Genomic DNA, 27,403 nt, shown 5'->3' with positions numbered 1-27,403 from the left:
GAAAGTTGCACTGAAACAGTAATTTATTGTACGTTTTGCCTTCGAACTAATCCAGGGATAGCAACAGCTTCAAACATTCTCCTGTCTTCAGCATGTGTCCTTACATTTCACATGTTTGTCAGTGTCTTGAACTCCAAACAATTTGCAACACAATGACACACATGCATGTGCCATTACATCATGTGCATGTACTGCATGTTGCCATTGTTACCTGGCTGGTAAATCTATAGACGCTCCTCACTGGACACGGAATGAATTTACAGCTTTTTGAAGGCATCTGTTGATCAAATCTGGTCCATTAAAATTGGAACGAGTCGCGGCTAAACTTGAAATCTATGTTGGTTTTAGTGATGTACTTAAAAAAAAAGGCACTTTATCATCACATTTCTATGTAATCACATGTGGGGTGAAGAGTTGCCAGAATGATGTTACTCAAATTTCACACCCAGGCCGTTGCTGTACGAGACTGTCGCTTCCTATAATGTAATAACTATCAAGTCACACAATTTGACGAAGTAAAACAAACATGACCGAAGGTTTAAATGTAATAGAACCTTTTGATGCATCATAAATAATAAACAACAATTATCAAGTGTTGGGATCATGTGACATCACAACATTACTATCTCTGAGGTAGAGAACACTGATGTACAGGCTATAGACCAAAAGGTTTTATCACAGTTTCAGGCACATTTGTTTTTGTGTTATGTTTTCAGATAGTTTTTACATTATACTTTACAGAAAAGTGGTTCTGGTACCTCAGTGTATTTAATTACTTAGTGAAAAGCAAACACTTCGAAGCTGGAAGCAACAGAATCAACAAATGACATTTTGTACTTATCAGGTCAAATGACTGTCACTTTGTACAATATGTCTATGTCTGGTTGTTTGACTCACTATCTCTAAATGCAATCGGCTCATTGAATATATACTGAGTGAGTTATGATGACCCTAACTGAAGAACTCAATGCAATATATTCAGAATTACTGCAATTCTACCGCATGTATTACAGCTAGTTGTTCCAGTGGTTGTGCTGTGTGCCTTTATAATTTTTTGCTTGTTGACCAACACGCTGACTTAGAACAATTCGTACGGCAATCAAGAAAACTATTGATACCATGAGCGGCTGCAAAAAGTGCTGATTCCATTTACATTTCAATGTTGTGGGGGCGGCGGTTGCCCCAGTGATATAGTGCTGAGGTGTCATGCCATGGTAACAACTGTTGAACTGCCGAGGTGTTGTATACACTGCAGCCACTCGGAGGCTGTAAATCACAGCTCTGTTTTAGGAGCTCTCGCAGACTTTTTCTTATCTGCCCAGCTGGAGGTCTGCGGGCCACAGAGGGCTGGTATAGGACACACAGGTTCCCAATACCAAATACTCCACGTACCAGAAAACAGCCGTTTCAGTTTGGTCATGATTTAGTTTTGCCTTTGACCTAGGACGATTTGTACGAAGATCAAAATCAGGCTACGGGGGATATCCAAAAAATGTGTAATTGCCCCGTGGTAACACAATGACCAATGAGTGTCCCTGAGAAAACGTTGGAAATGGGACCCTTTAAATGTGTTCTTGGAAAAACTCTGGCTGCTGGGACAATGTGGGAGAGCATCTTAAGAGTGGTTTTGCAGTGTTGATACAACCTCTGCCAACATAATCAGTAACAGTGCAGCAAGTGGACAGTAATGCTGAAGACAGGAGAGCAAACACTTTTTGTCTGAGGGTTTGGAGTGGTATTGACGTGTATATGTGTGTATTGTGTGTGTGTGTGTTTGTGTTGGGAGTGATAATGGTGTGTATAAGTGTGTGTGTGTGTGCGTCTGTGTGTGTGTCTGTGTATGTGTGTATGTGTGTATGTGTGTGAGATGGGGTCAGATCCGAGTCAGCTGGTGCCAAAAACTGGACGGCATGAAGCTTTCCATCTTGTCTGCGAAGAAACCCAGGGGTGCAAAGAGTGTGCTGAAGAACTGAGAGGGACAAAAAGCAGAGTGAGCTTCTTTCAGCTGAATGCCCGGAAAACATTTTAAAGAGGAAGAAAAACACTTGAAAAGAAAATTCATGATTTCACTGAAGCAAATGTTATAAATTCCATCTCAAAGCCTCAGCTAAAACATTTCCCTTGTCTACCCCCACAAATACTTATGATCCAATAACTTTTTCATAATTTTCCTGCTTATTTTCCTTCTTGAAACATAAAGGTGCAACATTAGGAAAACTATAGAAGCAGAGTAGACTTCACCTACTTTTAAGTGCATGGATGTGCTAAAATAGTCTAAATAGCTTAAACCTTGGCAAAAAAAGCCCAAATGCCATAATGTGTCCAATAATAATATTGGGTTTCAAACCCATTAGGAGCACTGGACACTTAAAACATGGGGGCACCATGAGCAGGGTTTTTTAAGGTAACAGGAAACAGTGCAGTTGCAAAGCAGCAGGACACAGCTGAACCTTTATATACATGTAATCCAGGAGCTTCCTCAAGTATAACAGCATTGTCTCTGTGTCATCATTTTTTAAACTTTGTTTGTAGAAACAGTGCTGACAGATACACTTTATACTATCCATGGTTTACATGTCCTCACACTTTTATACATCAAATCCATCACTTTCACTGGTTCATTCTTTTTCTAAATAAAGATGAATGTAAATAAACCTAAGGAGGGTGACAGTGTCATTTCATTATTGACACTGGAAACAGTGGTTTGACATAAAAAGTAAACAAACAAATAAACATTAATTGTGAACAAACTATTGCTTTAGCTAAAGAAAGGGTCAAATCTGAATTATCATCAGCGCCCACTGATTCCTCAGTTGGCCGATATGAGTCTTTCACAGATGATCAGTATCAGCCTTCATGTTTGCAGATATGAAAAATACAGAAAAAACCCTGAGCCATGAAACCATGTAAAAAGATATTATGAGTCTGGCTGTCTAAACAATGAAACCTCTCAAAGGAGGTCGTATGGATTGTGGTTTACAGTCATTAGAGGTCAAATAAATGGCTTTAATCATATCACGATACTATTCGTGTCAACTTTTCCATTGTAAGTTGTAAAATAGGATATCGACCAACGCGTTTTACTCTAATGCAAACTAGCCTGAAAAGAAGATAATTTTACTTAAGGATCAACTTAATCAATCATGTTTTATAATAAAATGAGAAATTATATCAACTTAGATCTATGATAAGAATCAAGAATACAGTATATTACATATGTGTATAAAAGAACTTTGAAAATGCACATGTTTGTGATTTAGGTTCACTAGTAACAGTCAGATGTAAAATATTACAATATGGTTTCTCACTGAAACTACTTGAGGTGTTCTTGATGCACTTGACACTTTAATAGTCTCATAAGTGGACGTATCGTCCCGGCCAGGCCAGTGCAAATCAAGTGCTTTTTAATCCCATTGAATACATGAAACATATTCAACTACCATACTCTACATGTCTGGTTCACATAAATAAAAGGAAAAGCAGACGGCCACAATCACCACTGCTGCCTCATCTTGCTCAGTTTTCTTTCCAAGGGATTTTTTTTCTTCAGAATGCAGCAAGGACCTCTGTGTTCCTCCCTCAATGGTTTTAATTCACTCTGTTACCTATTACATACACCAGGCTCTGCCCTGCTGTTAAATCTCATCCACGCCCAATTTTTCTCATAACAGAAAGAAGAGCACTAGATGTACTCTGTAGTCTTGTTTTTGCATCTGTAAAGACAGGCCCTAATAAACAGGATGACTATAAACAAAGGCTAAGCCAAAAGAGTTTGCCAAAATGGCCGAAACAGATGACTGTGCACGTCTTTAAAAAATACACAGTAGAAGGAAGTCGTGCATTTTAAGTTTCTTTTTAAGGCTACAAGTTTACACTGGTATGTTTGCTGATGTGATGGTTTAAGATGTACTACAGCTTGTTTTGGCGGTAACTGCTGACTTTCACAGGACTACGACTCCCATGAGCCTTCAGTTTTACTGACAGACGGAAAGCAGCGATTAGCACAGGGTTCAAATTAACTTGACCAATACAGATTCAATTTTATTTTACTGATATTAGGGATATATCAGCTGATGTGTATATATTATTAAAAGAAAATTGGCAATGATCACTAAAATATTGTTGTCAAACCCTTATGACAAAGAAATGTAATTCAGGATTAATATTTTACAGTTTAACTGTAAACTTTATCATAAATAACTACCAATGAACAGAAAACACAAATACTAACCACATAGTAATAAGTTTAATAAAATTAAATGTAAACATAAATCCACGTTTTCTATTTCCTATTGTTTTAATATGAATATGAATATTTATTTTGCATATTTGTATATCAGAAAACATGAACCACACTAAAGATACATCTGTGAAAGGCTCATATTGATTTATTATCAGCAAACTGATACGTCTGTCGTGCTCTAAATAAATTAGAGCACGACAGTTAGTGACAAACAACTTGCATTTTAAACGTGGACAGGTAAAGAGATCAGAGAACAACTGATGATGACTTACTGCTTTGGCAAACACACCCATGAGCTCAGGGAACTGATGTGTGAGCATGGCCAGTATGGCAGTGAAGGAGCAAAGGCCTGCTGTGAAGAGGATGAAGAAGGGAAGCTCTTTTTTTGGGTACACAGACACCTCGTGAAAAGCTACAGTGAAGATCAGAGAGAAGGAGAAAGCAAGATGAGGTCAGATAAGGATAAACAGGGTTTAAGTAGTCAGAGGATTATCATTCATATCAGTTGATTGGAGGTAGGTAGGTTACGACTTACAGGGCAGTAGTTCCCTATCTGCTGTTTCTGTGCATCCTGGGTAAGGGTAAAACAAGTGACCCTTCTCCAGCGGGTACGGAATTATCCGGAAGGCTGGAAAGACAGATAAAGGAGCAAATAGGAAACCGCATTCAGTATTAAATTATTACAAACAACATAACTGGTAAGAGTTGACCAGGGTGTATAGACACTAACACTATACAGAGGGATAAAATACCACAATGACATTCCTTCCAGTGATGAATAAGTTCATTCCTGTATAATGAGTATTTGTGGGTGTGTTGTGGAAACAAAACCGATGACACAATAATGTAAAAATGAGGAGCAGCTTGCAAGAAGATAGTTAGATTAAAGTGCAACACAATAGTGACTTCTGAATTCACACAGAGGTTATATTCACTTCAAAATAACTCAAGCAAAATGTCTAAACAAATGTATTGCTGACAATGAACAAAATGAAAATTCCTCCAATGTAGTGATGTGCAATGGAAGAAGTAGACGTAATACATACTGCCCTCCCAGGTGCAGTGTAGTAGGTTTAAGGCTCCCTCCGCCCTCTTCCAGTGCTGCAGGTGAAAGAAGGCGTATGCCACTGCCTCGCTGTCACCTCTCTTCAAGATGTGCTCTGGAGGCAGGATCAGACTCTTCATCTCTAATAAGTACTAAAGTAAAGAAGGAGAGGAAACACGTATATAACACATATACATGCAGTGTAGAGGTCATCTGATAAAAGATTACTTTAGAAACAGTGTGCCAATGTTTGCTTCAACTCTGCTTTCACAATTTAGCTCAGCCACAGAAACGGCTTTTCAGTTCATGTATTTCTATCTGGATGAATCCCAGTTGCACTCACCAATGTAAACATCTGGTTTCATATTCAATACATTTCCAGCATGAAATAATGGCGATTGAATAAAAAAGTTGTTTGTGAAATATATCAGATTTCAAATATATAGTGTATACATATAAAGTTGGAAAGCACATCTCCTCTTCCTCACATTGAAGGAACTTGGAGCCGGAGTCTATGCAGTTCTGATCCTAATGTGGAGCAATGGTCTCTTTGATAAATGCTCTCTGCCAATCGCAAATTCGCAAGTCGGTCTCAGCTGTCGATCATGATGTTTCATTGTGTTTACATAACATCAAATAATGAATTAAAACCAAACTTAGACATACCTCAGTGAAATAAGAACTACCGTAAAGGACAGGGATTATATTTATGTACCTTTAGTTTCTTTTTGTACATTTCCAATCTGCCAACACGGAGGAGGCAGGGTTTTATTATTAATGCTATAGACAGTCCCCAATAGTCCAGATGATTCTGCCTCAGTTTTCTCTAGATACATTCTATGTTGTGTACCTTGTTATTTAAATGTGCAAGGTTTGAACACATTTGAGGACACTTGACGTATACCGCCATTATTTCTTATATAATGTAGCTTTATACTGACTATTATGTATGTGAATCCAACCACAAGTGAATATTTCCATCCTTACGTTTGAAAGGTGGTCAGAAAGAGGACTTAACAAGAATGTTGATTTATTAGATACGTTTATTTTTTGCTGAGACATGAACCTAAATTGCGCTGATGAGAGTTTGGTCCTTAAAAAAAAAAAAAGAGTGTCCCTAGTGGTCACAAATTACTTCAAGCAGCTTTAATGGTTTCATTCATTCATTTTCTGCTGGCTTCTCAGTCAACACTTGACTTCACCCTATCCTATTGAGCAATTCCCCCAGGCTCACTCCCTGCAGAGTGAAAACATATTTTTTCTATGGGAGGTATTTGTCAAGGGCCTTATTTTGCAATTGTTCAAGGTGGGAGGGAAAAGCTTTCCAAATCTCTGTGTGTGTTATTGTTACAGTATAGTAGATTCATTCCATGAATGTGTAACATCCCGCACTCACCCCTCCTCTCTTTCCCTACTGTGTAAGATTGTCCCAGTGAGTCAGTCAGTTCACTGTGCTGATAAAGACCCACATCCAGAGTTACATACTATAGAACAGGTCTGCTTTTCTGACATAACACAGACCAAGCATCCAGAAATAACAATGGGAGAATATTATTGTATATTGGTTTTCTGCATTATTCAAAAACGGCCAACCTTTGTCAATGGATAAGTTTTAATGGTTGCATAATGACTTTGATGAACCTGCCCCTCTGTGTGATTTATGTCTGTGGTGCCAGCATGGCAGGAGTCTGTGTTAAACAAAACCCATGTGCAGGGCTGGGGCCCCCTGTTCTGGATTCCCAGGCGGCTAGCGTCACAGCGCTCTGGATCTCAGACTGACACTTTGGGAAGGTTACCCCACAGCTAATCCTGTCTAATCCCTTCCATGGTCACAGGCTCAGCCAGCCAGCCAGACCATGCTGCTTCACCCATCTCCCCCTGCCATATCCTCTGTCTCCAGTCTCGCCCCCATGATCACAGCCTGCCCAGGCCGTCCAACCTAGCTCATCCCTTTTTCCAATTGTCTGTCACTGGTAAAGAAACTAGGAATTTGCCTCCACTGTGTCTCTCACTCTCCTCACCTCTAGGACCTGAACTAACCTGCATCACCACCAGTCCAGCAATTACTCAGCATCTTATTCTTCTCCCTTCACCCCCCCATTAGGGAGAATACTCATCATCTCCACCAAGGAGGTCATGTTTTCCCCCCTGTTGGTTTAGTTGTTTGTTTGGCAAAAGGATAATGCCAAAACTACTTCGTGGATTTCCACAAAAAACTTGATGGAAGGAGGTGAAAGAACCCATTCAATTGGGCAGATCCTGGACCGCTTTTTAACAGAGATGTGGGCATTTTCTGATATAAAATCAGGCATTATAATGGGACTAATATCTATGAATATGTGGAATTTTAGTGCAGCTTGACTGGATTTTAATGGAACTACTACTACTACTAATTTATTTGCACACTAGGTCAAAATATGGTAACAGAGAAAAAATAAAACGATCTAAAAATAATTTGAAATACCTCATTCCTTCATTGTTTTGCTGCATCACAAGCTCAAACATTCACCACCCGACTGCATTGCAGCACCAAAGTCATACTCAGACAGTGAAGGAGGCTCCATTGCATGTGCCTCACTCACCACCCTCATGGGAACAGGCTCACTAAAGCTGGCACCCACAGGCAACAGGTGAGAAGCCCCTCTTCATCCATCTTACTCCTCTTTACTCACGCCAGTAGACCACCCTGTCTTCTGTCCTGCTCTCTCCCCATCCTTACACCCTCTGTAGTCATTACAAGGATCGGTGGCTAGAGACAACCAGAAGCTGCCTGTTTGCTCTCCTCACTTATCCTGTCCAAGTTATTTAAATCAGCTCTCTCTGCTCCCGCCAAGACACTTGAATGTCTGCCTAAATCTTCTTCACCACCTCGGCTTCCTTGATTCTGCTCACAAATCTTTCACCATCCTCCGCTCTCCCTCGGCACCGGTGACCGGCGGCCAGCTCAAGAGCAAAAACCAATCACTTCTCATCACTTTTTGAGCACAGAGCAACTGATGTGACTGCTAAAATAACAGCCATTCATTTAAAATCATGCTTCAATGTGTCGAGATCTGCACCAAGAACTGAACGACCTATCGGAAAGTTTCCTGTGTGGCCTGATCATGAACTTGGGATTTGATCATTTTGCAGAGAAGCAGGCCAAGTCTGTCTTTTGTTGAAGCTGGATATTTTACAGTTACATATAGTTCTTCCTCCATATCAGTCAGCTGCTGATAATGAGAGGACAGTGTATAGCGGCCATGCAGGTCTGGGTCCTCTGTGTGTTAAGATTAACCATTTAGAGAGACCGGCTGCTCAGCTGTCCTTCCTCGCATGCCACGGCATTAGAAATGGTGACACCTCAGTCCTGTGTGCTGGCCTCCCTCCCTCTCTTGTTCTTCGGTCTGCTTCTCCACTCCCCGTCGCCTCTTTGATGAAGGGATTGAGTTTCATGTGCTCTCCTTTTATCCCTGGGCAGTCATAAGCCCAGAGCATAACTCATAAGCTGCCTTCTGATTCTAATCTGCAGCACTTTGCTTCTCACAATGGGACACACAGGCAACAATGACATCAGCCTTGTAGCTGCTCTATAAGGGTTTGGACAAACACACACGCTTACAGGGAAAGAACATGAAGACAAACAGGTGTTGGCTTTAGGAGGACAAACAAAGATTAAGAATTTCATAGTCAATAAATGCTGCTACCAGATACTCCAACCTCTGCCAAGGGAGCGAAAAGTGTCAGAAAACACACAACATTCGTCTTGAAGTCAGCTGCGATGAGGCAAATTGTAACTACATCCTTTTCCTTCTCTGAATCACACCTCATCCATCTTAATTCACAACAAACACAGCGCTGCCACTTGGTCTCAATTCACAAACCAAAAAGCCAATTTCAGAGGTAAACTAAGAAAGGGTCGAGGTTTCTGAGTCTTGACAGGCGTCCTAGATGTGAGCGTGTCAACCAGAATGGGGTGTGATGAGAAACTGCGCTCCAAAGTGGAGTAAACTAGCAAGGTAGATGGGATCAGGTCGCCCTGCCTGCTCCACAATGAACGAGTATGGACCAAAGTGGCGGTAAATGTAAATGCAAAGCAGACTCAGGTAACAGGAACACTTGATCAGCTGTCCAAGAATCCGGCAAACTGTCAGCCTCCTAACCACTGGCTGGTAGGGAAGCTGATTGGAAGGGACAGACAGATGGAGAAAAGGGAGGAGGCAGAGGAGAGGAGAATAAATAGAGAAGGACAAGAAGATGAGGAGGAGAGGAAAATGGAAGGGAACAAACGGGAAGAGGAGGGAAATAGGAGCAAGATGGAGATCTGGAGAGGGAAAAGGGGAAGAGGTCATGAGGGAGGAGGATGGTGTGCACTGAAACAGCTGTGGGGTTGAGGCGTTTGTGTGCACAGCCTTTTCAGCAGTTTGAATGAGCTCATGTGATGTAGCCTTGCATTATATTCATACATAAGCTCCTTGGCATGCTTGATAAAACACCCACACACTTAATGCTTGACCTACCCATGTTCCTTCATTAGTCCACCTGTTCAAGGGGGGCAGAGGCTACTGAGTGGTGCCTGTTAAGTGGTAAATAGTCTGTTTTTATACTGCACTGTTCCAGTCTTGATGACCACTCAAAGCACTTTACAGTACAGTTTGCCATTCACCCACACACATATTTATACAGTGCATCTACTGGGCAGCACTTTTTCTATGAGGCCAAGCTGAGGCCAGCTTTTTTGCCCAAGGACACTTCGGCACGCAGAAGGGGAAGACTTGGATCGAGCTGCTGACCTTCTGGTTAGAGGATGACCGCTCTTACCCCTCAGCCACAGCCGACCATGCAAGCATAAAATAGAGGAGCAGTCGGAGAGAAGATACCTTCGCCATGGCTGACGGCCTATGTGGCCAACTTAAAGAAAGTAAAAATAAAGAAAATCCTGGTATCTTGGGTAGAAATCCGTGCTCGCAAGAGGATTATTCCTACAGACTTTGATGATTCAAATTTTTATCAAACTAATATTTTCACTTATCCTTAGAAATATCTCAAAATCATTGCGAGAAGGACGATCATCTCAAACATCGACTGCTTGAATTGGTACAAAATGTTTTGCAGATGTTTATGTTTCCAAGATTATGGAGCCTATTGAATGTTGTGATCCCCCAAATTGCAGGTAGATTTTTACCATTCATAGTAAATTTGGAATATTAGATTACCATGGAATTTTGTAAAGACACCCATGGGACGAGATGAATTGCAAGAACCTTGGTGGTTCCCTGAATTTTTCCCTAGCACCATCATCATGTAAAAATGTATCTTTTTTCCTTGGGTTTCTGAGAAAATTATCAAATTCCCATCTGTACTTCAGATTATATCTGCTTGGCAAATGTGAGCATGCTAACAGCCTAAACTTTGAAGGGGAACGTGGGAAACATCACACCTGCTAAATATCAGCATGTTCGCAAAGTCCCTGTGAGAACTTTACAGTCGCAGTGCTTGATTAGGCTCAAAGCCCCGCTGTGACTCATGGAGGCACATGGCCCGTGCACACTTGACTTAAACACATTCATGCCCAGGAGCTGTGCTGTAAAACCACAGTCTAATCTGGTTGTCACTGAGCAGCTCCACTAGAGCAGTGGGGGGCTAACACGCTTCCTTAGGGGCGACTGATTAATGAGAGGAAAGTACTGTTCTTACGCTAGAGATCAAAATGGTGACTGGTTCCACTTACAAGCCTGTTTCAGTAAACTCTATCTCTCTGTCTATCTAATAAGGCTTCTCGATAGCAATGCAAACTTAATGCTTCTTATGAAACCTTCACTTGTAATACAGATATAAAACTTAATTAATGCCTTGCTTAATTATTATTTGTCCTCCACAGGGACGTTGGTAGATGTAGGCGGGATGTTTAGTCACATTTTAATTATACTGGACTCAGTGTTGTATGTTGGAGCTTAATTAATAACTGACATAACAGTAGGTTTAGCTTTTGACAAAGGTTCATGTTATTAATTTGTGGACGGATGATTCCTTCTCATCTGTTACTGACAGATTTCACTGTGTCATCAGTTGCTGATGATAGTTTTGTTCAAACTCACAATTTGAAACATTACACAATTCCTCAATCAATCAAATAATCCTACATAATGAAACAAGTCAATACTTGGATCCCTACCAAGCAAGAAACTCTACCAGAGCGTGCACATCTACACAAGAGGACAAATATCAGCCCCGTGTCTAAACAGGCCTGAGTCACAGGTGCACTCACCGTTGAGACATGTCAGGAAACACAAAGCAATAACGGCCTCCTTCACCACTCAAGTCATTTTCGCTATACAACTCTGCCTGAGTACGTATCAGATGCTTGATAAAGATAAAACAAGTAATCGCAAAAGGTAGGTTACGAATTTCAATTTCCATGTCATGTCGTTATTCCCATACACTCACTGGAGTAATTTCGATAGAGTCGATAGCGGTGTTCATATTCAGACTCAAACACGAGAGGAGAGAGAACGAGGGAACATGAGAGGATAAGAGACGGGATGAGGGTACGTGATGAGAGGCCAGAGGACGGCTGCCTCTGGGCAGGATTGGGAGGGAGCGGCTGGAAAGACATTGAAGATGAGGGCCCTCTCTTTATAATCAAAGGCTGGATCAAAGTGCTGGCTGATGTCTAACCCCCCCCCCCCCCCCCCCCCCGCCCCCCCCCGCCCTCACCGCACATACAAACACACTTATTCTCTTTCTCGCTCTCAGATGAGGAGATGAAACAACACCACACTACAAAGGCCAAACTACGACAAAACTGTGCTACAACTGTGCAAGTCTCTGTGTGTGACATCAATCAACAACCCTGTGGGAACTGGTGTGAAAAGGCCAGAGGGATATCCAGTGTAGTCACATGTGTGCCCTGGTTCACCCGCAGAGATAGAGCTGGATTCTACTACACAGTATCCTGACTGTTATACTTTATGGTTACAGTGTTTTGAAAGATCTAAAGTTAAAATTCAGAAGAAAGTACCTGTAAAACACACAAATGCTTTTTCGTAAATTCTTGTAATAGTCACATGATAAATGCAAATACACATTTGATGGGACAAATCGTGTTTCATTTAAAATAACTGTAAAATTACAAATCAATCAATCAAATAGTGAGAAAGAATGAACAGATGCACATATAAACAGTGATTTACAGCCTGCAACTGGAGGTGTGCAAAAATGAACTGAGAGAAACCTGTGACCTACACTGACACCTGGAGGTGGACTAGAGTATCACTGGAGTGCGGGCTGCTCTATTTGAAAAGTAACACCACTTCTGACTGTTGACAGAACTGTTTACCTTTCTTTGGGTGTAAACTTCACACGTCACTAATGTGAGCCTTGTGTGATCAGATTAAATATATTTTTAATAGGTATATAGCAGCTGAATAGACGACGATATACGTCAATGCATAAATTCCAATAAGAGAAGCCTGTCCAGAATCGGGATGTGAATTGATTTATCCCAGTTCTATAAGATCCTGATAATCACCAGAGGATGTATCATAGGTTTCAGAAGCTAGAATGAGTCAAAACGGTGTTAAGATTATTCCCGAAATAATTTAAGTAGATAATTAATACTGATTATCAATTTATAGCCAAATGTAAAACAGGCTTTTCAAGAGGACTGACTCAACAAAAGCCAATTCACCTTTATGCATGGTTACAACTCAACATCACATTGTAAAGTGATCAATAGGTTTGACAGACCCACAGACTCTCTGTGACAGTCATTAGTTTGACGGATGGCTGACCTTTGGCACGTGTGGATTGAACTCAACAGCTCTGTGTATGGCCTCCACAGCGTTCATCTCTGCTGTGCTCAGCCCCCGCCTGGACGCTGCCTCTGGAGAGAACCTGTGGGATCACACCTCAAATCAGCCACTGTTTCATTCTCCTGTCACTGAAGCCAAAGACGTCACGTCAAATTTGAGGAGTTAAATATACTTGATTGTATACAACAGATATTTTAAACATTATGAATCAAAAGGAAGCGTACTTATCAGACACAGCCCGTGCTTTCAACAGTGCAGATGTGTAACATATAGTGGCTGATTTTGGCAAGCTGATGTCTGCAATGGCAGAATAAATTAGGGTCATGCGACAGAAACCATTCAGTACATTTTCAGGGCAGATTTTATGACAGTAAGTTGTGTCATTAATTTGAGAAACAAAAAACAAATCGCGTCTTTAATTGGTTCTGTTCTTACCATCGTATTTGGCGAGGACTGCTTGGACATCAGCATATGCTTGAAGCTCTAGTAGCGACTCCAAGAGGTTTTCGTGAATATTTAACATTCCCAACAGCGGGAACTCCTTCATTAACTGTACGGAAATAAAACATCAGATTGACATGACATGTGTTTGTATGCCTGCACCGTCACTGTTTCATATACAGTAGGTGTTTCTGCTTAAGTTAGTTACTCAGTTGCATTAGCAATTTGACCAGATGCACACTAAAGCAGCAAAAACTGTAAAGTGTGAAAGACTTTCAAACTCACATCTCTCATCATTTTCACTGCTTCTTTAATCCGCCCCAGTTTACGTGCACACATTGCCAGTCTGCGTTTAATGTACACCAGTAAGTTGATATCTTTTCCAGCTGTGGATAGAAAATATGAGAAACTCAATAAACAACACACTCCTCAGGCGACAGGTTTTAAAACATGAGTGACATTGATCAAATTAAACCAGGGCCTCAGGCGTTTTACTTCATCACCACAGGTGGGTGTGGACATATTTGTGTGTTCTATATATAACTGTACTTACCTATGTTGTAACATTGTGTAAATCACAGGTGTGACGTGCATTTAGTTTCTCTAAAACTAGTATCTTAAATTTATGCTGAAGCTAGTTGTACTTGCTGTATAGACCCTAATCCATCCTTACCAATACTTAATGCTTTTTTAAAGAGGCGCTCAGCTTCTGTGATAGTTGTGGCTTCCTCCTCTGCTAGGAGCACGTAGGCAGCAGCACATCTGTACACACAAATGCAAATGCGAGACACAAGGGGACAGATTAGATGTCAACAGATTCATGGACATGACCAGCTTACCACAATAAAGGCAATAATGTGAGTATGAAAACGCCATTGAACAGGCATTAAATAATCATGTTAATGAATTAATGCGCTTACGTGAAGCAGGCTTACAGAACTACACTGAGTTTTAAGTGCATTACAACAGCAGATGCTATTTAAAGAGATTCAGTATTATGTTTGTAGATACAGTATTTAAGGAGATAGTGTGCAACTGTGTAAGATATGGGACCCACTCTTGGTTCATCTCTATGGCCTGGTAAGCTGCTCTGATCCTTGCTTGAGGATTTCTCTCTCTCCAGGCTTTCTGCATCACTGCAAGGGGAGAATGAACTCACGTTTGTTATGGACTTGACAGGAAACTCATCACATCGACACAACCTGTATGCTTTCAAGTCAGTAAGTCCCACAACAAAAAGCAGTCATGTGAACCAGAAGAACCAGAGAAACGTCTTCCAAAAGCTATTAATATCACACCTCTCTTTAATGTTTCAAACTCACCGGCGTCTTCCGTCCGTAACTGCTGAGTGTCTCCTGTGAAGAAGGTCTGATGGTCTTGAGCAGACAGGTTCATATCATAGTACGTTAAGGGTTCCTTCCCTGTTACCCAGGTGTACCTACAATGCACAGTTTTGTTATCCAAAGGGAATCAAGTGAAAATGAATTAATTTCCTCGCACCCAATACACAAACTGCACCTTTATAAATAATTTACTTGATGGCCAAACACTTCTACAAACCAAAATCATGTTTTTAGAACCAACACATACCTGTTGTATTCTGCTCCTCTGAACAGATTCAGAGGGTTCCTCCAGACCTTACACTCTAGCAAAGGGGAGATATTGTTATTAGTGCTGATAATGTTATGAGCAGTGTTGCTGTTATGGTTCATATCACAGAAACATTTACCTGAAACACTGGGTCTTGGTTCTGCTTCTCCATTAACTGATGAGAACAGGCCGGTGGTGGAGGTGCTCTCCACCCCCCCCAGGAGAGGACGCAGGTGGCTCACGGACACTTGTTCAATGAACGAGGTCCCATATTTACGAAAATACCACCACTCAAATATCTGTGGCGAGAACACACATGGTGAAAGGTAAACAACAAGACAAAAACACTGACCAGACATTCATAAACCATAAATGAGACAAAGTTTTGTCTCTTTTTCTTTGGTTCCCTGCCAATACAATACCTGTACCACATTGTACATTGCACACTGAATAAATCTTTCAAACCTGAATATTAAAGACCTTGTTAGCATGAGCCCACTCTTGGTTCATTGCACCCAAATGAATCAAATTCATTCAATCTTTGTTCTGCTCCCCACGTCATGCTTTACAAACCACTGCACACAGGTGCTGATGTCCTCGGGTACACTATGATACATTTTCATTCTGGTTTCACATTTAATAACGATGCCTGGGTTTATAGACAAGACAATTTTTGTACAGCAGCAATAGCCTAGGGCTCATTTTTGTGTCACTCCACCGAAGCTCAGGGAGGAAACATGGTCCCTGAGGAAAAACTGGGGCATATTTTTATAAAAACTGAAACTGGGCAGTATGGCCAAAAATTATATAAGATAAGAAATGTTCATATCAGTCAATATTGAAAACCATCATGATGAAATGATAATATTTTATCACCCAACCATAGAAAAAAGAAGGTAACTCATGTGTACTGCACTTGAGCTGAGCAACCCAGACTGTAAACAACATATTGACTTCAGATACATTGTTAAATCATTTTTTGACAGAGCAAATACTGCCATGTGTGAAAATAATTTTCCTCAATAGCAATAGGACGAGGGTTCAATATACATAGATATATTAATTATGCATTGTGTATCGTGCAGAGTAAGGAGGTATAACACATGATCGGTCGCCCTCAAATTTGTAAAATAGGTGTTTAAACCGAAACTATCACTCAGGAGCAAAAAGGCTATTTCAGCCATTTATCGGGATTATTACTGATATCGAGTGACGTGAACGCGCTTTATCGTCATAAAGTTTCTGGCCCTTGTGTCCAGAACATAATGAATGAGGCACCTCTCCTTAAAATGTCCTAAAACAAACATACATTTGGCAAAACAAGTAGATGATGATAATTGTATGTAAACAGGAGGAGAAATCCAATAACTCACAAGGATTAGTCCAGAGATGAGGGAGGAGGTTCCAGTGAGAGCCACGTAGAACTTGGGGGTGAGAGTGTTTAGAAACACTGATGCTGGAGGCGGACAGAGAGGAGAGGGACAGGTTAGGGAATGAATGGATTCAATCAAATCAATCAAATAAACAGCAGGAGGACTGAAACACCAGGCTGCTGGTAGCATATCTCGTTACAAGACAAACAACACAACACTGGCTCTTTGCTTATGTTGACCCAGTGTCTGCTAAATCTCATACAGACATTCTACTGTCTCCTAACCAGCATCATCCCTGTGGTACCGAGCTGTCAGAGCCGGCTCCGGTTCACTGGCTGCTGCAGCCTCCCCGGAGGCTAACGGCAGCTAGCCGCGGCTAGCTAGCATCAGCAGCCGTGTACCTGAGGCGAGGCTCTCCTGCAGCTTCAGCGGACTCCACAGCACGTAGAGCATGATGAGCACCATGCCCAGCCAGATGAAGCACACGTAGGTCCACGACCAGGAGAGCCACGACTTGAACTTCTCAGTCAGCCCCACAGACTGAGGATTACTGCCTGCACTGTCCTCCATGATTCTCCGGATGTCTGTAAACACAGGCGTCACGTGACCGACCGCGCACAGCAGAGGACCTCTATTTTGAAACCGCCACGAAGAAGAGAATCCGTTTCCGGAGGGCACATAAATTACAGAGATGATGTTTGTGTCAGAACTTCAGTCAAAGAGGGTGTAAACGTGGGGGGGTGATTGGTTTTAATGTTCACGTTTCACAGTTGATCGAAAATAGGAGCATATTTAAAAAAAATCTAAATAATATTCAACCTACTATTAGTCCTTTAATTAGATAGTCATTGTTTTACCTGGATATTTTTTATTGAGTAGTCATTCAAAGATGATTATTTACATATTTCATCTGTCTCATCGCTAATTCCACGTTTTTACATCAAAATAGAAAACATGATCAGCTCATATATTTGTGTGAATCAATATTAAGTAGTTAACGCATAAACTCCACCTCTAGCACTAACAATAATAAGAATAGTGTGTCTTTTGTATTCTTAATTGCAGAAGCAGTACTGTTACTTCAATACATGCTTCCAAAATAAATGTGATGTCAGGATTTGAATTTGATCATTTAACTCATCATTTATTTAAATAGTAAATCTCAGTATTTCTTCCCCCATTCCCTTTTCTATTAAGGCTCCAGCAAATAATCATTTACACTTTTGATCAATACTTTCTAGATCAGTCAAGTCGTATTTCACTTTGTAGAATCTTTAAATTGTAAAAATGTGTATTACAGTTTCCCACTGCTGGCAGAGGAAATGTCTTAAGATGGATTATTCTCACCCTCCTGTTGACATTCATCATCTCAGTCATAAAATGTGAAACGTATAAACTCCAGCTCGAATCATCCATCACATCTCGAATTTGCCCATTGTTGCATGTAGTACTTTTTATGGCCAGTAGGTGGGACCCTTACAACATAAAGCCATTCTCCTGTTGTGCCATTTACTGGCTGAAGGTGGCGACAATGTTCGGTTTTGTTTACTTCCTCATAACCTCTCTATTCATTATAAAATAATGGAAATTAATATTTTTGGGGCTTTCGAAAGTACAATAATTCCAGTTAATATACTTATTTAACACAAATTGATGACTGCAGAACTTTTTCAGGACTTATTTAGAGCTGAGGGTTTGGTCCAACTCTCTGGCTTCATTCAAACTGCCAATCACTGTCCAGTCACAGTTTTCTATTCCCATGACACACAGACCCTTGAATGCATGTAACATGTCAAACAAGTCATTCTGACTGTTGCACGATAAGGAAGAAGTATAGCTTTGGATGCACACTAGCAGTAGCACTCCTCACCTTGAGTGACGGACTCACATCTAACAGTGCAGGAATAAATGTGATTTGTTGGAGTATTTTCTACTTGGAGGTTACAGCCACTGAATGACAGAGAGCCAGATTTGGTCCTGCTCACACATGCCCTTGGGTGTTTTCTGCCTGATGCTGTTGGACAAGCACACGCAGGGTTAAAGGCCTGTCATATAAATCAGGTACAATCACTTTAGAGGTGAAAACATGCATGATGCCTCTGACAGGGAGGAAGAGTCAGGGGGGGAGAAGAACACAAGAAGAGGGGGAAGAGGAGCAGGACAGGTTTGTAGAAGTTATCCGCAGTGTACAGCTCGACCTGCTTGTCTGCAAGTGTTTCCAGCTGAAATGATATTTTCAAATGACCTCTGCTCAGTGACTCATCCTCTGATAAAACATACATGTGCCCTCCAAGAATATACAGAGATAAGAGCGTTATCGTCCCTGCTATTTACACTGCAGCACTTTTACTGCTTGAGCATCAACAGCAGCCAAATGAAATATAGTGTGTATCTACATGAGGAGGCAAGGGCATCTGCAGGATTTCTGCATGCGTCGCAATCAGAGATAATATTTTATTGAGGGAGTTAGATTGTAACTCAAATAGAAAACACAATACTGGTATGAGAATTGCAAACAATGGTCTGAACCTTGTGCTCAAAGTGCGACATGACCTGCTAGCACGTGGTCAGCCAGCGTCCGGCCATGCAGAAGCAACATCGCTCATCATTCCGCAGTCACCTGTATACTTAAGGTTCATTTACAATTTCACGTCTGGTATCCATCCAGCCATTCTGGACTTCATGTTCTGTTTATGTAGTTTCTTTCTTTTTTTCTCTGCCCAAAGCTTTTAAGAGTCCTCTAATCATACATAATTAATCAGGGTTTTCACTTAAATGCACTGCATTTCTCACTCTCATTATTACTTAAGAGGCAGCGCTTTAAGGACTGAAAATACCCGGCGCTCTGTTGATGGCATTGTTCACAATGCCAGCTGTTTAAACAAATGAAGAAGAGAAAAAAATACAAAATACAAAAGCAGGTATCAATATTTCAGGCTAACAACACAATTTTATTACTTGACATTAACATTTTAATTGTGTCTTCTTGATGAGATTGAAAGATTTTAGTGCGATCAGAGAACAGATTTGGTCATAATGTTCATTTAATGAGTATAACACTGAAAATGTACAGTGCACTATTTGACTGGTTGTGGTTTTTTTTGTAGCCCTTCATTTGGTGGTCCCAGCCCTGATGGAAAACTTTAAACTTGATGAAACTGGTTCTCGTCTCCCACACTGCTTTCTCTGAGTGAGTTTATATTACTTGTCTCCATGAAGGGGCTCTCCCTCCACAACTCATTTCTCTCAAAACACTTCATTTTCAGAAAATGCGTGTTCTCTCTCTCTCTCTCTCTCGCTCGTTTTTTTCTTCTCTTCTTTACTTCAGGAGACCGTGCCGTTTGACCACATCTGAAAGCAACGTTGCCGCAGAAAAAATGACTTCCTCCGCACAGGCAAGCAACATTTCAAAACCTTTTTATCTGTAAATGGACTAATGGACACATTCTGCTGTTGTTTCATAACAACCATAGTGTCTCGTTTATGAAGCGCCATGCTCGTAAGGAAGCGAGGAATATAAATGTCACGCACCACTTTACTTTCACCTGTTTGTAAAGGTGTTCTCTTATAGCCTTACGTTTCTTTTACCTCTTTAGATAATTCTATATCTCTACCATTGCAAAGTTATCAATTCAATGCAAAGGAGAATGGTGTAATCCTCCTGAATGCTGAATAAAATGGAGCAAACACAAAGCGTGAGCATCGCTCTGTAGCACTAACATGGATATAAAAAACACAAAACATGGAATAACAGCATAAGAGGTGCAGCTTCTCAGCCTGTGTGTACACTGGCTCTTTCATTGTACACAACTCCAGCCAACTGTAAGTATAAATGGAAGAGGCAGAGATGAATAATACATATGAATTACCTACATGCAGCCAGGATCTCTCTCTCTCTCTCTCTCTCTCTCTCTCTCTCTCTCTCTCTCTCTCTCTCTCTCTCTCTCTCTCTCTCTCTCTCTCTCTCTCTCTCTCGTTCTCTCACTCTCTCAACCTTTGCTGCAGGAACATCATTTTTAGCAACAATAAAAATAAAAAGGCAACGTGCACAGATGAAAACCACAGGTATTGTGAGGGAACGGCAGAGTGTCAATAGGTGTTACAGGGTTTTTAATGTGTTAAATAATGTGTACCTGCAAAACAAGGAGAGTTATGAAAGTCTTTGTGCAGCAAAGTCTGCTTGTGTTTGCACTGTGTGCGTCTGACGTCATTACAAGTTCAGGCTCTTTGTGCACAATCTCTCTTTTCTTTATTGAAGGTGTTATTATCAGACCTCAGCAGGATATTATTGTACACGTCAGTGTGGAGGAAGCAGATATATGAGTCGGTATAATGAAGAAGAATAGATCATGATGAAGGTACATGTTTTTATTTTTGATTTACTATATATTTGATTGCAGATGTTCTGAACATAAATTACAAACATGACTTACTGTACATACTTGAGAAGGGAAAATACCTGATCAGGCTTTTATGAGTATGTTGGGTATAGACGTGATTTCTTGAGTCACCTGTGAAATCCTGCTGTGGTCACATGATGTGTTTTTTGACTTGTGCATTTCTTTGATGAGGAGTTGTTGTTATTTGTTCATTCTAATTCCCACTGTGTTTGCTGTGCTTGAATCGTCCTCAGCAAATCACAGCCTAATGCTCAAAGAAGTCACAACACACAGCCTGTGAATGGAGGATTCATCACTTAAGGACAATGAACGTCTGAGCAGTTTCACAGCGATCCGCTCCACAGTTGATGAGATATTAAAATGGTGGACGGCCGATTGATAGACCAACATTGCCATGGTTACTTAACAATAACAACGTTATTCACTGACTCACAAACCATCAGCATCTCACTGAGAGAACACAAGTCCTTCCAGTACATTCACACAATACACCACTGGGCTCTCTGTGGTTTGAGTCTCCCATAGTCTCACATACAGGCCCTGGTTGCAGCCACTGCCGTTGAGAATCATGTGACCTTTACGCAACGCTTTTCACAGATGACTCATAGCTAATTTCAGAGAGCTTTGTGTTTTAGATTGTTCTTGAAGTACACAATTATAAAACATGAAACAGAGTGACTCAAAGAAAAGAAGGAGACGCGCAGCCGGCGCCACACGTGAAGCTGAATGCTGTCTGACTGCTCCAGAGGCTCCAATACATTTTTGTGTAACCCTGACGACACCCTATGTAGAATTTGAAATCAGATTATTTTGGTGGGCGTACTCGGTCTTTACCGGCAGTAATTTGAGACAGATGTAGAGGGAGCAACCCCCCACCCCCGCTGTACGTGGCACATGCACAGGGACGTGAAATGAAAGGGCAATAACGCAAACTGAGGTGAAAGAAGAAGTCTTTCCAAATGGAACAAAACGTCATCAGTAGTGAGTGAGCATAAATAGAAACCTAACAGGTTCTGTGTGATGCTGACAAACCAGATTGTATTTGTGTATATGCAGGTTTTTACTGTTGCTGATAATTAAACTTTGAGTTTAAAAAGATGTTACTGAACACAAATCACCTAAATGTGCCTGTCAGACAAGACCAACAGCTGACAATCTGGTAACAATGGTTTAACCCATGAACTCCAAGTGACTCTGACTTTGAAAACATTGAGTGACTTGAACGTTCTACACGCAAAACATTTCGATTATTTATCGTCTCTAAATCAACGATGTCTGTATTTTGGCTTACACAGTATATTTTACTTTATTCTTAACATGTGATTTCATGAGCTTTGAGGGTTACAATTTATAGACTGAGTTAAACTTTGGATGTTTTATGTTGAATTGACCTTTATTTCTGTGCCAGTAAATGTTATATTGTTGTTTATGTGTTAGGTGTTAAGTTAGATAATATACCAAAGAAACTATAAACCTTAAATGTTTGAACGAACCATGATATTTTCTGATAAATTCCACACATGTATGATCTTTAAAATTTCAGGACCTATTTATCATGTGCACGACAATTACACACAGCAGCAGCTGGCAATGACATTCTTGGGTCGCAGGCTCCCTTCCTGCCAGGCTCAAGAATGTTAGTTAAACCACACAAGCAAAAAAAAAAAAAAATAGAATATAAAAGCGAAACAAAAATAAAATATAAATATAAAATATAAAATTATAAACCAAAATCTAATATTTTACTGAGTAGAATGAATACATGAGAATGTTACTAAAACCACACTAGCAAAACAACAAAAAAAGAATATAAACACGAAACAAAAATATAAACCTAAAAAAATATAAATTATAAACTAAAATAAAATATATTACTGAGTAGAATGAATACATGAAAATGTAAGTGATACTGATTGGGTAGTGCAAATGTTGCAGAGTGCAATCTTATGGCCATTTAGGTTTTAGCTTTGGTTCACTGCAGTCAGGTTGAGACTCCTCCGTTCTCAAAGCTGACGGTGTGACAGAGAGCTGCTCGATGCTGCTGGAAAAACAAAACACCAAATTGAACCGCGGCCTGTTCCACCGCCGTGTGACTGACCTTTAACTGCGAAACGAGACGTGTTAGTGTCACCTGGAGAAAACACTGCTGATTAACACGGCCACTCCACTGTCCCTGACGTCACTGCGAATCAACGTTACCTGGCCACTGGTATTTGGGGTCGAATACTGAAAGAGACATGAGGAGCGAGCAGATCCAACCTGACAGCGGGAGGGAGAGAGAGAGAGGTCTTACCTGCGATATTCGTAGGAGTCTGTTTTTTTTTTATATGAAACTAAAAACTGGGGCAAAGTAAAGATCACGCTCTTCAAGTACAATGGCAACATCTATGTGAAGTGTCTGTGAGTTAACCGAGTCTCTTTCTTTTCCTGTTGCTGCGATAAAAATAAACCACATCGTCATTTTAAAAGCACGATGACTGGAAAACAAAGTGCACTTTTTTATACAATGAGAAGGTGAATCAGTGCTTTAAAAGCTCCTCTTCAAATCAGATGATTGACAGCCCCTCGGAAAAACACAGTGTTGAATCTGTGTAGCTTCAGTAAACGTTAGACTTGCAAATGATTCACTTATGTAACTTGAAATAGTGACGGAGGAACAGAAAGGACGAATACAATAAATTGCACAAAAAAAAGAATCAAAGGACCAAAAGTAACTTTCTCATTTTTTATGTCTGTACCCGTGCTCTGTTACTCTGTCATCTTCAATTGCTTTTTTTGCTCATGAAATGTTTCCTATTGTTTGCCTTCAATTTTTTTTATTTTCTAACCTGCAAAGCACCTTGTCACTGTGTTTTGATTTCTATATGCATCAAGTTCATCATTTCCGTTATGACGTATGACATCTGGAGAGGAAATGAACGTTTGTTCGCCGCGTTATCTGTTATCTCATACAGTTCTCATACAGTAAGTTTCCACTGCAGTGTCAGATACAGTCGGATGGTTGTGGTGCCAGTCGACCGTGCAGTAACACGTTCCCTGGACTGACCTCTGGAAGGACCTAACCATGCGACAGACTCCATGACTGTCGTGGCAGGGTCCCTGGAACCTCCCATCCAACCCATTATGAGACCGTGACCACGCGGCTTAAAGATTACTAACATCATCGATCGACGCCCTCTGAGCAACGGCGAAGCTGCAGCTCATTCAAAACAAAACAAAAACGGATTTTCATTTTATTTTTGGAGTGAAAAACAGGTATAGATTCTGTCTTTGAAGTGATTTTTCTGCTCCTGTACACATTCTGGGATTCACAGAAGCCGTGCATTTCCAAATTCCTTGCCATCTGTGTAAATGTGATACCTCTCCTTAGTACAATGAACTGGAAATGGAAGCTGTGTTTCATATAATCCCCAAATCCATCCAACTCTCACATCCTATCATGCAAATGTGCTGCAGTTTGAAGAGAATCCTGTCTCCCAACCATATGCCTGAGCCGTGTAAAAGATACAACAATTTATTATGCATGCATTGCACCAGGCTTATGGTAATAAGGTATTAAATTAGTGCTGGACATTATTGCTCTTCTATATCACTTCTGCTCAAAAGATTTTCATATAAGTCACCTAAAACAGGAAGAGGAATGAGATTTTAGGAGTGATTTGCTGCCGAGCTGTACCTGCGATTCCTTTCCTCAGAATAACGTTTGACCAGTCAGGTTCGTTCTGCTGCTGTTGTGTCTGTCACAATGATTCAAAACCCGGTTATTTATGAAGAGAAACTGCAAATTTACATCACACGTCTGAACCAGAGCGGATTCAAAGGAACATGTGACCTTGTTAAATAATTAAATGTGTGGAGAACAACCTCCATCACGGTTCGCATTCCTCCAATCACTTATTTAATTTGAAAAAAAGACGGGTCCCTGGGAAAGCTATAGCCCTCAAAGCATGAATGCTCATCACGTTTCCTTAGAAACTTCATTTAATGAGTTTGGTGACCACTCAGCAGCACATTCATTATTTACATGTAATTTCAAATCACAAGATTTAAATTTTCAAATCAAATTAAAAACCGGTCTAAAAAAACAAAAAAAAACAGAAGTTCATTAATTTACATTAAATTAACGATGTAAGATAAGTGGATATCAATAAGTGGCTGTGTGGCATGTATGGCCCATCTTTGAAGCCATGATGACCTGGTTTGCAATCAAAGTTAAAAGATTTCTAGTATCGGGTTAAATTCTATAATGCAAATGAAATTAGTCAGTGTTCAGTTCTTTTAGTACAGTACTAATGTGTGTTGATTCTCTGTAATGCTTTTTTGACATTGATCCTGTTTGTTTACTGTGTCCACTCGATGCTTTACACCCTGTCCACACAAGCCTTCTTCAGTGTTTTCAGTCACTAAAATGCAGATTTAAAACTTCTGTATAACGAAGGTCTTGTGTAGCCCTCGTATGTATCTTTTAGTGTTTTGTGTATCTACTCCTGCTTATATTGTACTTATAACATTTTTTATTTCATTTCTGCCCGTCTTGACCGGGACTCCGTGGCAGAAGAGATGTATCTCAAAGGGAACTTCCTGGTCAATAAAAACAAATAGATATTAAATACATAACTGAAGACAATAGCCTCATAAATACGGGAAAATGTATCTACCATGACTCAGAAGATAACTGACAAAGCCACAGTGAAACTCTCCTGGAAAAGTTATTAAAATGATGAAGACCGAAAACATTCTTATTACTTAAGTGGTTCCCCCCCTCCCGTGAGATTGGGTTTATAATGTGGAAAAACACTTTTTTCTAAGTTTCATATTCCACCTCCAAGTTTCAGTTGTTCAGACAGAGGGAGGTTAAAGCCCATCGTGAATGGTTGGGAAAAGAAAACCTATCAGCTGCCATTTACTGGTCCAGGCCAACACATTCTCGGTAGCAGTGTATCACGGGGCACTGATCTCCACGGAAACCACAGGGATGACATTAGTGCTGTTAGGTGTTGTTATTGTGTGTTAGGCCACGCCCCTGTATGTACTTTTCCGTGTGATAAGTGCAAAATGTGAGAAAACACCCTCACTGCCCTGCAGGCTTCTACGCTTGTTGTTCATAAACCACGCCCGCCTGCGGCCGCCACCTCCACCTATGTTTACAATGTGTAAACTGGTGTAACGCAGCGTTGTGATCACAGAAGCCGCATCGCACTGTTCTAAATGCTGTCACAGCTAAATCACCATTAGCTGCTGGTGATGCTGCTGCCGCTGCTGCTGCTGCTGATGCTGTTGTTGATTTTGTTATTGCAAATTTCTAATGCATGGCGTTCGGACCATAAATCTTCTACGGGATTACAGTGTATAAGTCGTTTGTATGGTCTTAAGTCATCAATCAGAGCTGGGATGTTTGTGTTATAGCTGCCACTTTGTATGATGGATGAAGATGGCTGTTTTTTAACAGTACAGTTACTACGGTAGGGGATGTGTGTGTGTGTGTGTGTGTGTGTGTGTGTGTGTGTGTGTGTGTGTGTGTGTGTGTGTGTGTGTGCATGCGTGTGTGTGATGGAGCACAATGTAAGCAGTGACACTCATTATTCCCTCTGCAGCCGAGAGTGATTGAACAAGCCACATATTAACCGTCCTTTCCCCTTAATCCCATTGTGCTCGCTGAGATTAAATTTGAACACTAATAAACGTTTTTTATGACTAATTAATGTTTCGCACCTTGCCAAGAATCATTTTCTTCCTCTGCTAATTCTAATTGGTCCAATTAATCATGCAAAAGACAATTAGCATAGTTTGATGTGCAGTAAAGCCACTCCGGAGCCCACAGGGGGATTTGGAGAGCTTTTGTTTCCCGATACAAACAGAAAATTAGTCAAGGGTGGTGGGCGCTTGATGCTGAAGCACAGTGCAACACAATACTAATGAGTGCGCTCCATTGTGATGGTCTTTACAGGACTGACAGCCATATTCATACCAAAGGCAGATGTATGTTGCAAGCGAATGAAGATGACTGGCTCCGTGCAAAGTCCTGGAGCTTTGCAGCAAGAGGGGCCATTCAGCAGCAGGCAGACACACTGGGGCACATTCTCTGGTAAACATACTGTACATTTTCAAAGGTCTCCTGCTGCAGTCTATAGAAGACAGTGCATCGATCCAGTTTCCTCACAATGAATGCAGCTCTCTCTCCTTTTTCAAAATCAATATCATAAACTTCAGGAAGATATTTTAGAAGTGACACTAATACCAATAAATTACTTACAGAGATGGCCTTTTAAAATGAATACGGCTTGTGACACAATATTTGTGTTTTCACAGGTGTGTACGATTGTGGGTTAGTGCAGAACATGTGAAGAAAGAACTATGCACATCCTCTGTGTGTATAAATATTTGGCTAAAAGGTCAAACATCAATTTTCAGAGTCAACATCTATTGTTTAAACACAGGAAGAAGGTCTCACTTGGGGATGGTTGATAGAAACCAATCTCAAGCTAAGACCATGAGAAGAGATAACAGCAGAATCAGGT

At 40.7% G+C, this 27,403-nt stretch overlaps 1 protein-coding gene across 1 annotated transcript; it reads right to left on the bottom strand.

Annotated features, from left to right (window-relative positions):
* st7l (suppression of tumorigenicity 7 like) lies at positions 1-17,055 on the bottom strand. Its single transcript, XM_061069656.1, has 15 exons — positions 16,887-17,055; positions 16,486-16,568; positions 15,252-15,411; positions 15,113-15,167; positions 14,845-14,960; positions 14,580-14,658; positions 14,196-14,284; positions 13,808-13,908; positions 13,517-13,631; positions 13,306-13,378; positions 13,061-13,163; positions 5,290-5,440; positions 4,779-4,871; positions 4,516-4,655; positions 1-1,969 (listed from the first exon to the last, which is right to left on the bottom strand). Exons 1-15 carry the CDS (start codon positions 17,053-17,055, stop codon positions 1,874-1,876), a joined length of 1,623 nt encoding a protein of 540 aa, XP_060925639.1. The 3' UTR covers positions 1-1,873.
* Positions 17,056-27,403: the final 10,348 nt, after the last annotated feature.

The sequence above is a fragment of the Limanda limanda genome, chromosome 4 (assembly GCF_963576545.1).
Source record: "Limanda limanda chromosome 4, fLimLim1.1, whole genome shotgun sequence".
NCBI lineage: Eukaryota > Metazoa > Chordata > Actinopteri > Pleuronectiformes > Pleuronectidae > Limanda > Limanda limanda.
This window is presented reverse-complemented; position numbering and strand designations above follow the sequence as displayed.

Coding starts and splice junctions, on each gene's coding strand:
- st7l (XM_061069656.1), bottom strand. CDS start 17,055: ATGGAGGACAGTGCAGGCAGTAATCCTCAGTCTGTGGGGCTGACTGAG. Junction 13,909..14,195: donor TAAAAAAGCATTAAGTATTG/GTAAGGATGGAT, acceptor TTCTATCCACAG/CTGGAAAAGATATCAACTTA. Junction 4,872..5,289: donor ACACTGCACCTGGGAGGGCA/GTATGTATTACG, acceptor CTGTCTTTCCAG/CCTTCCGGATAATTCCGTAC.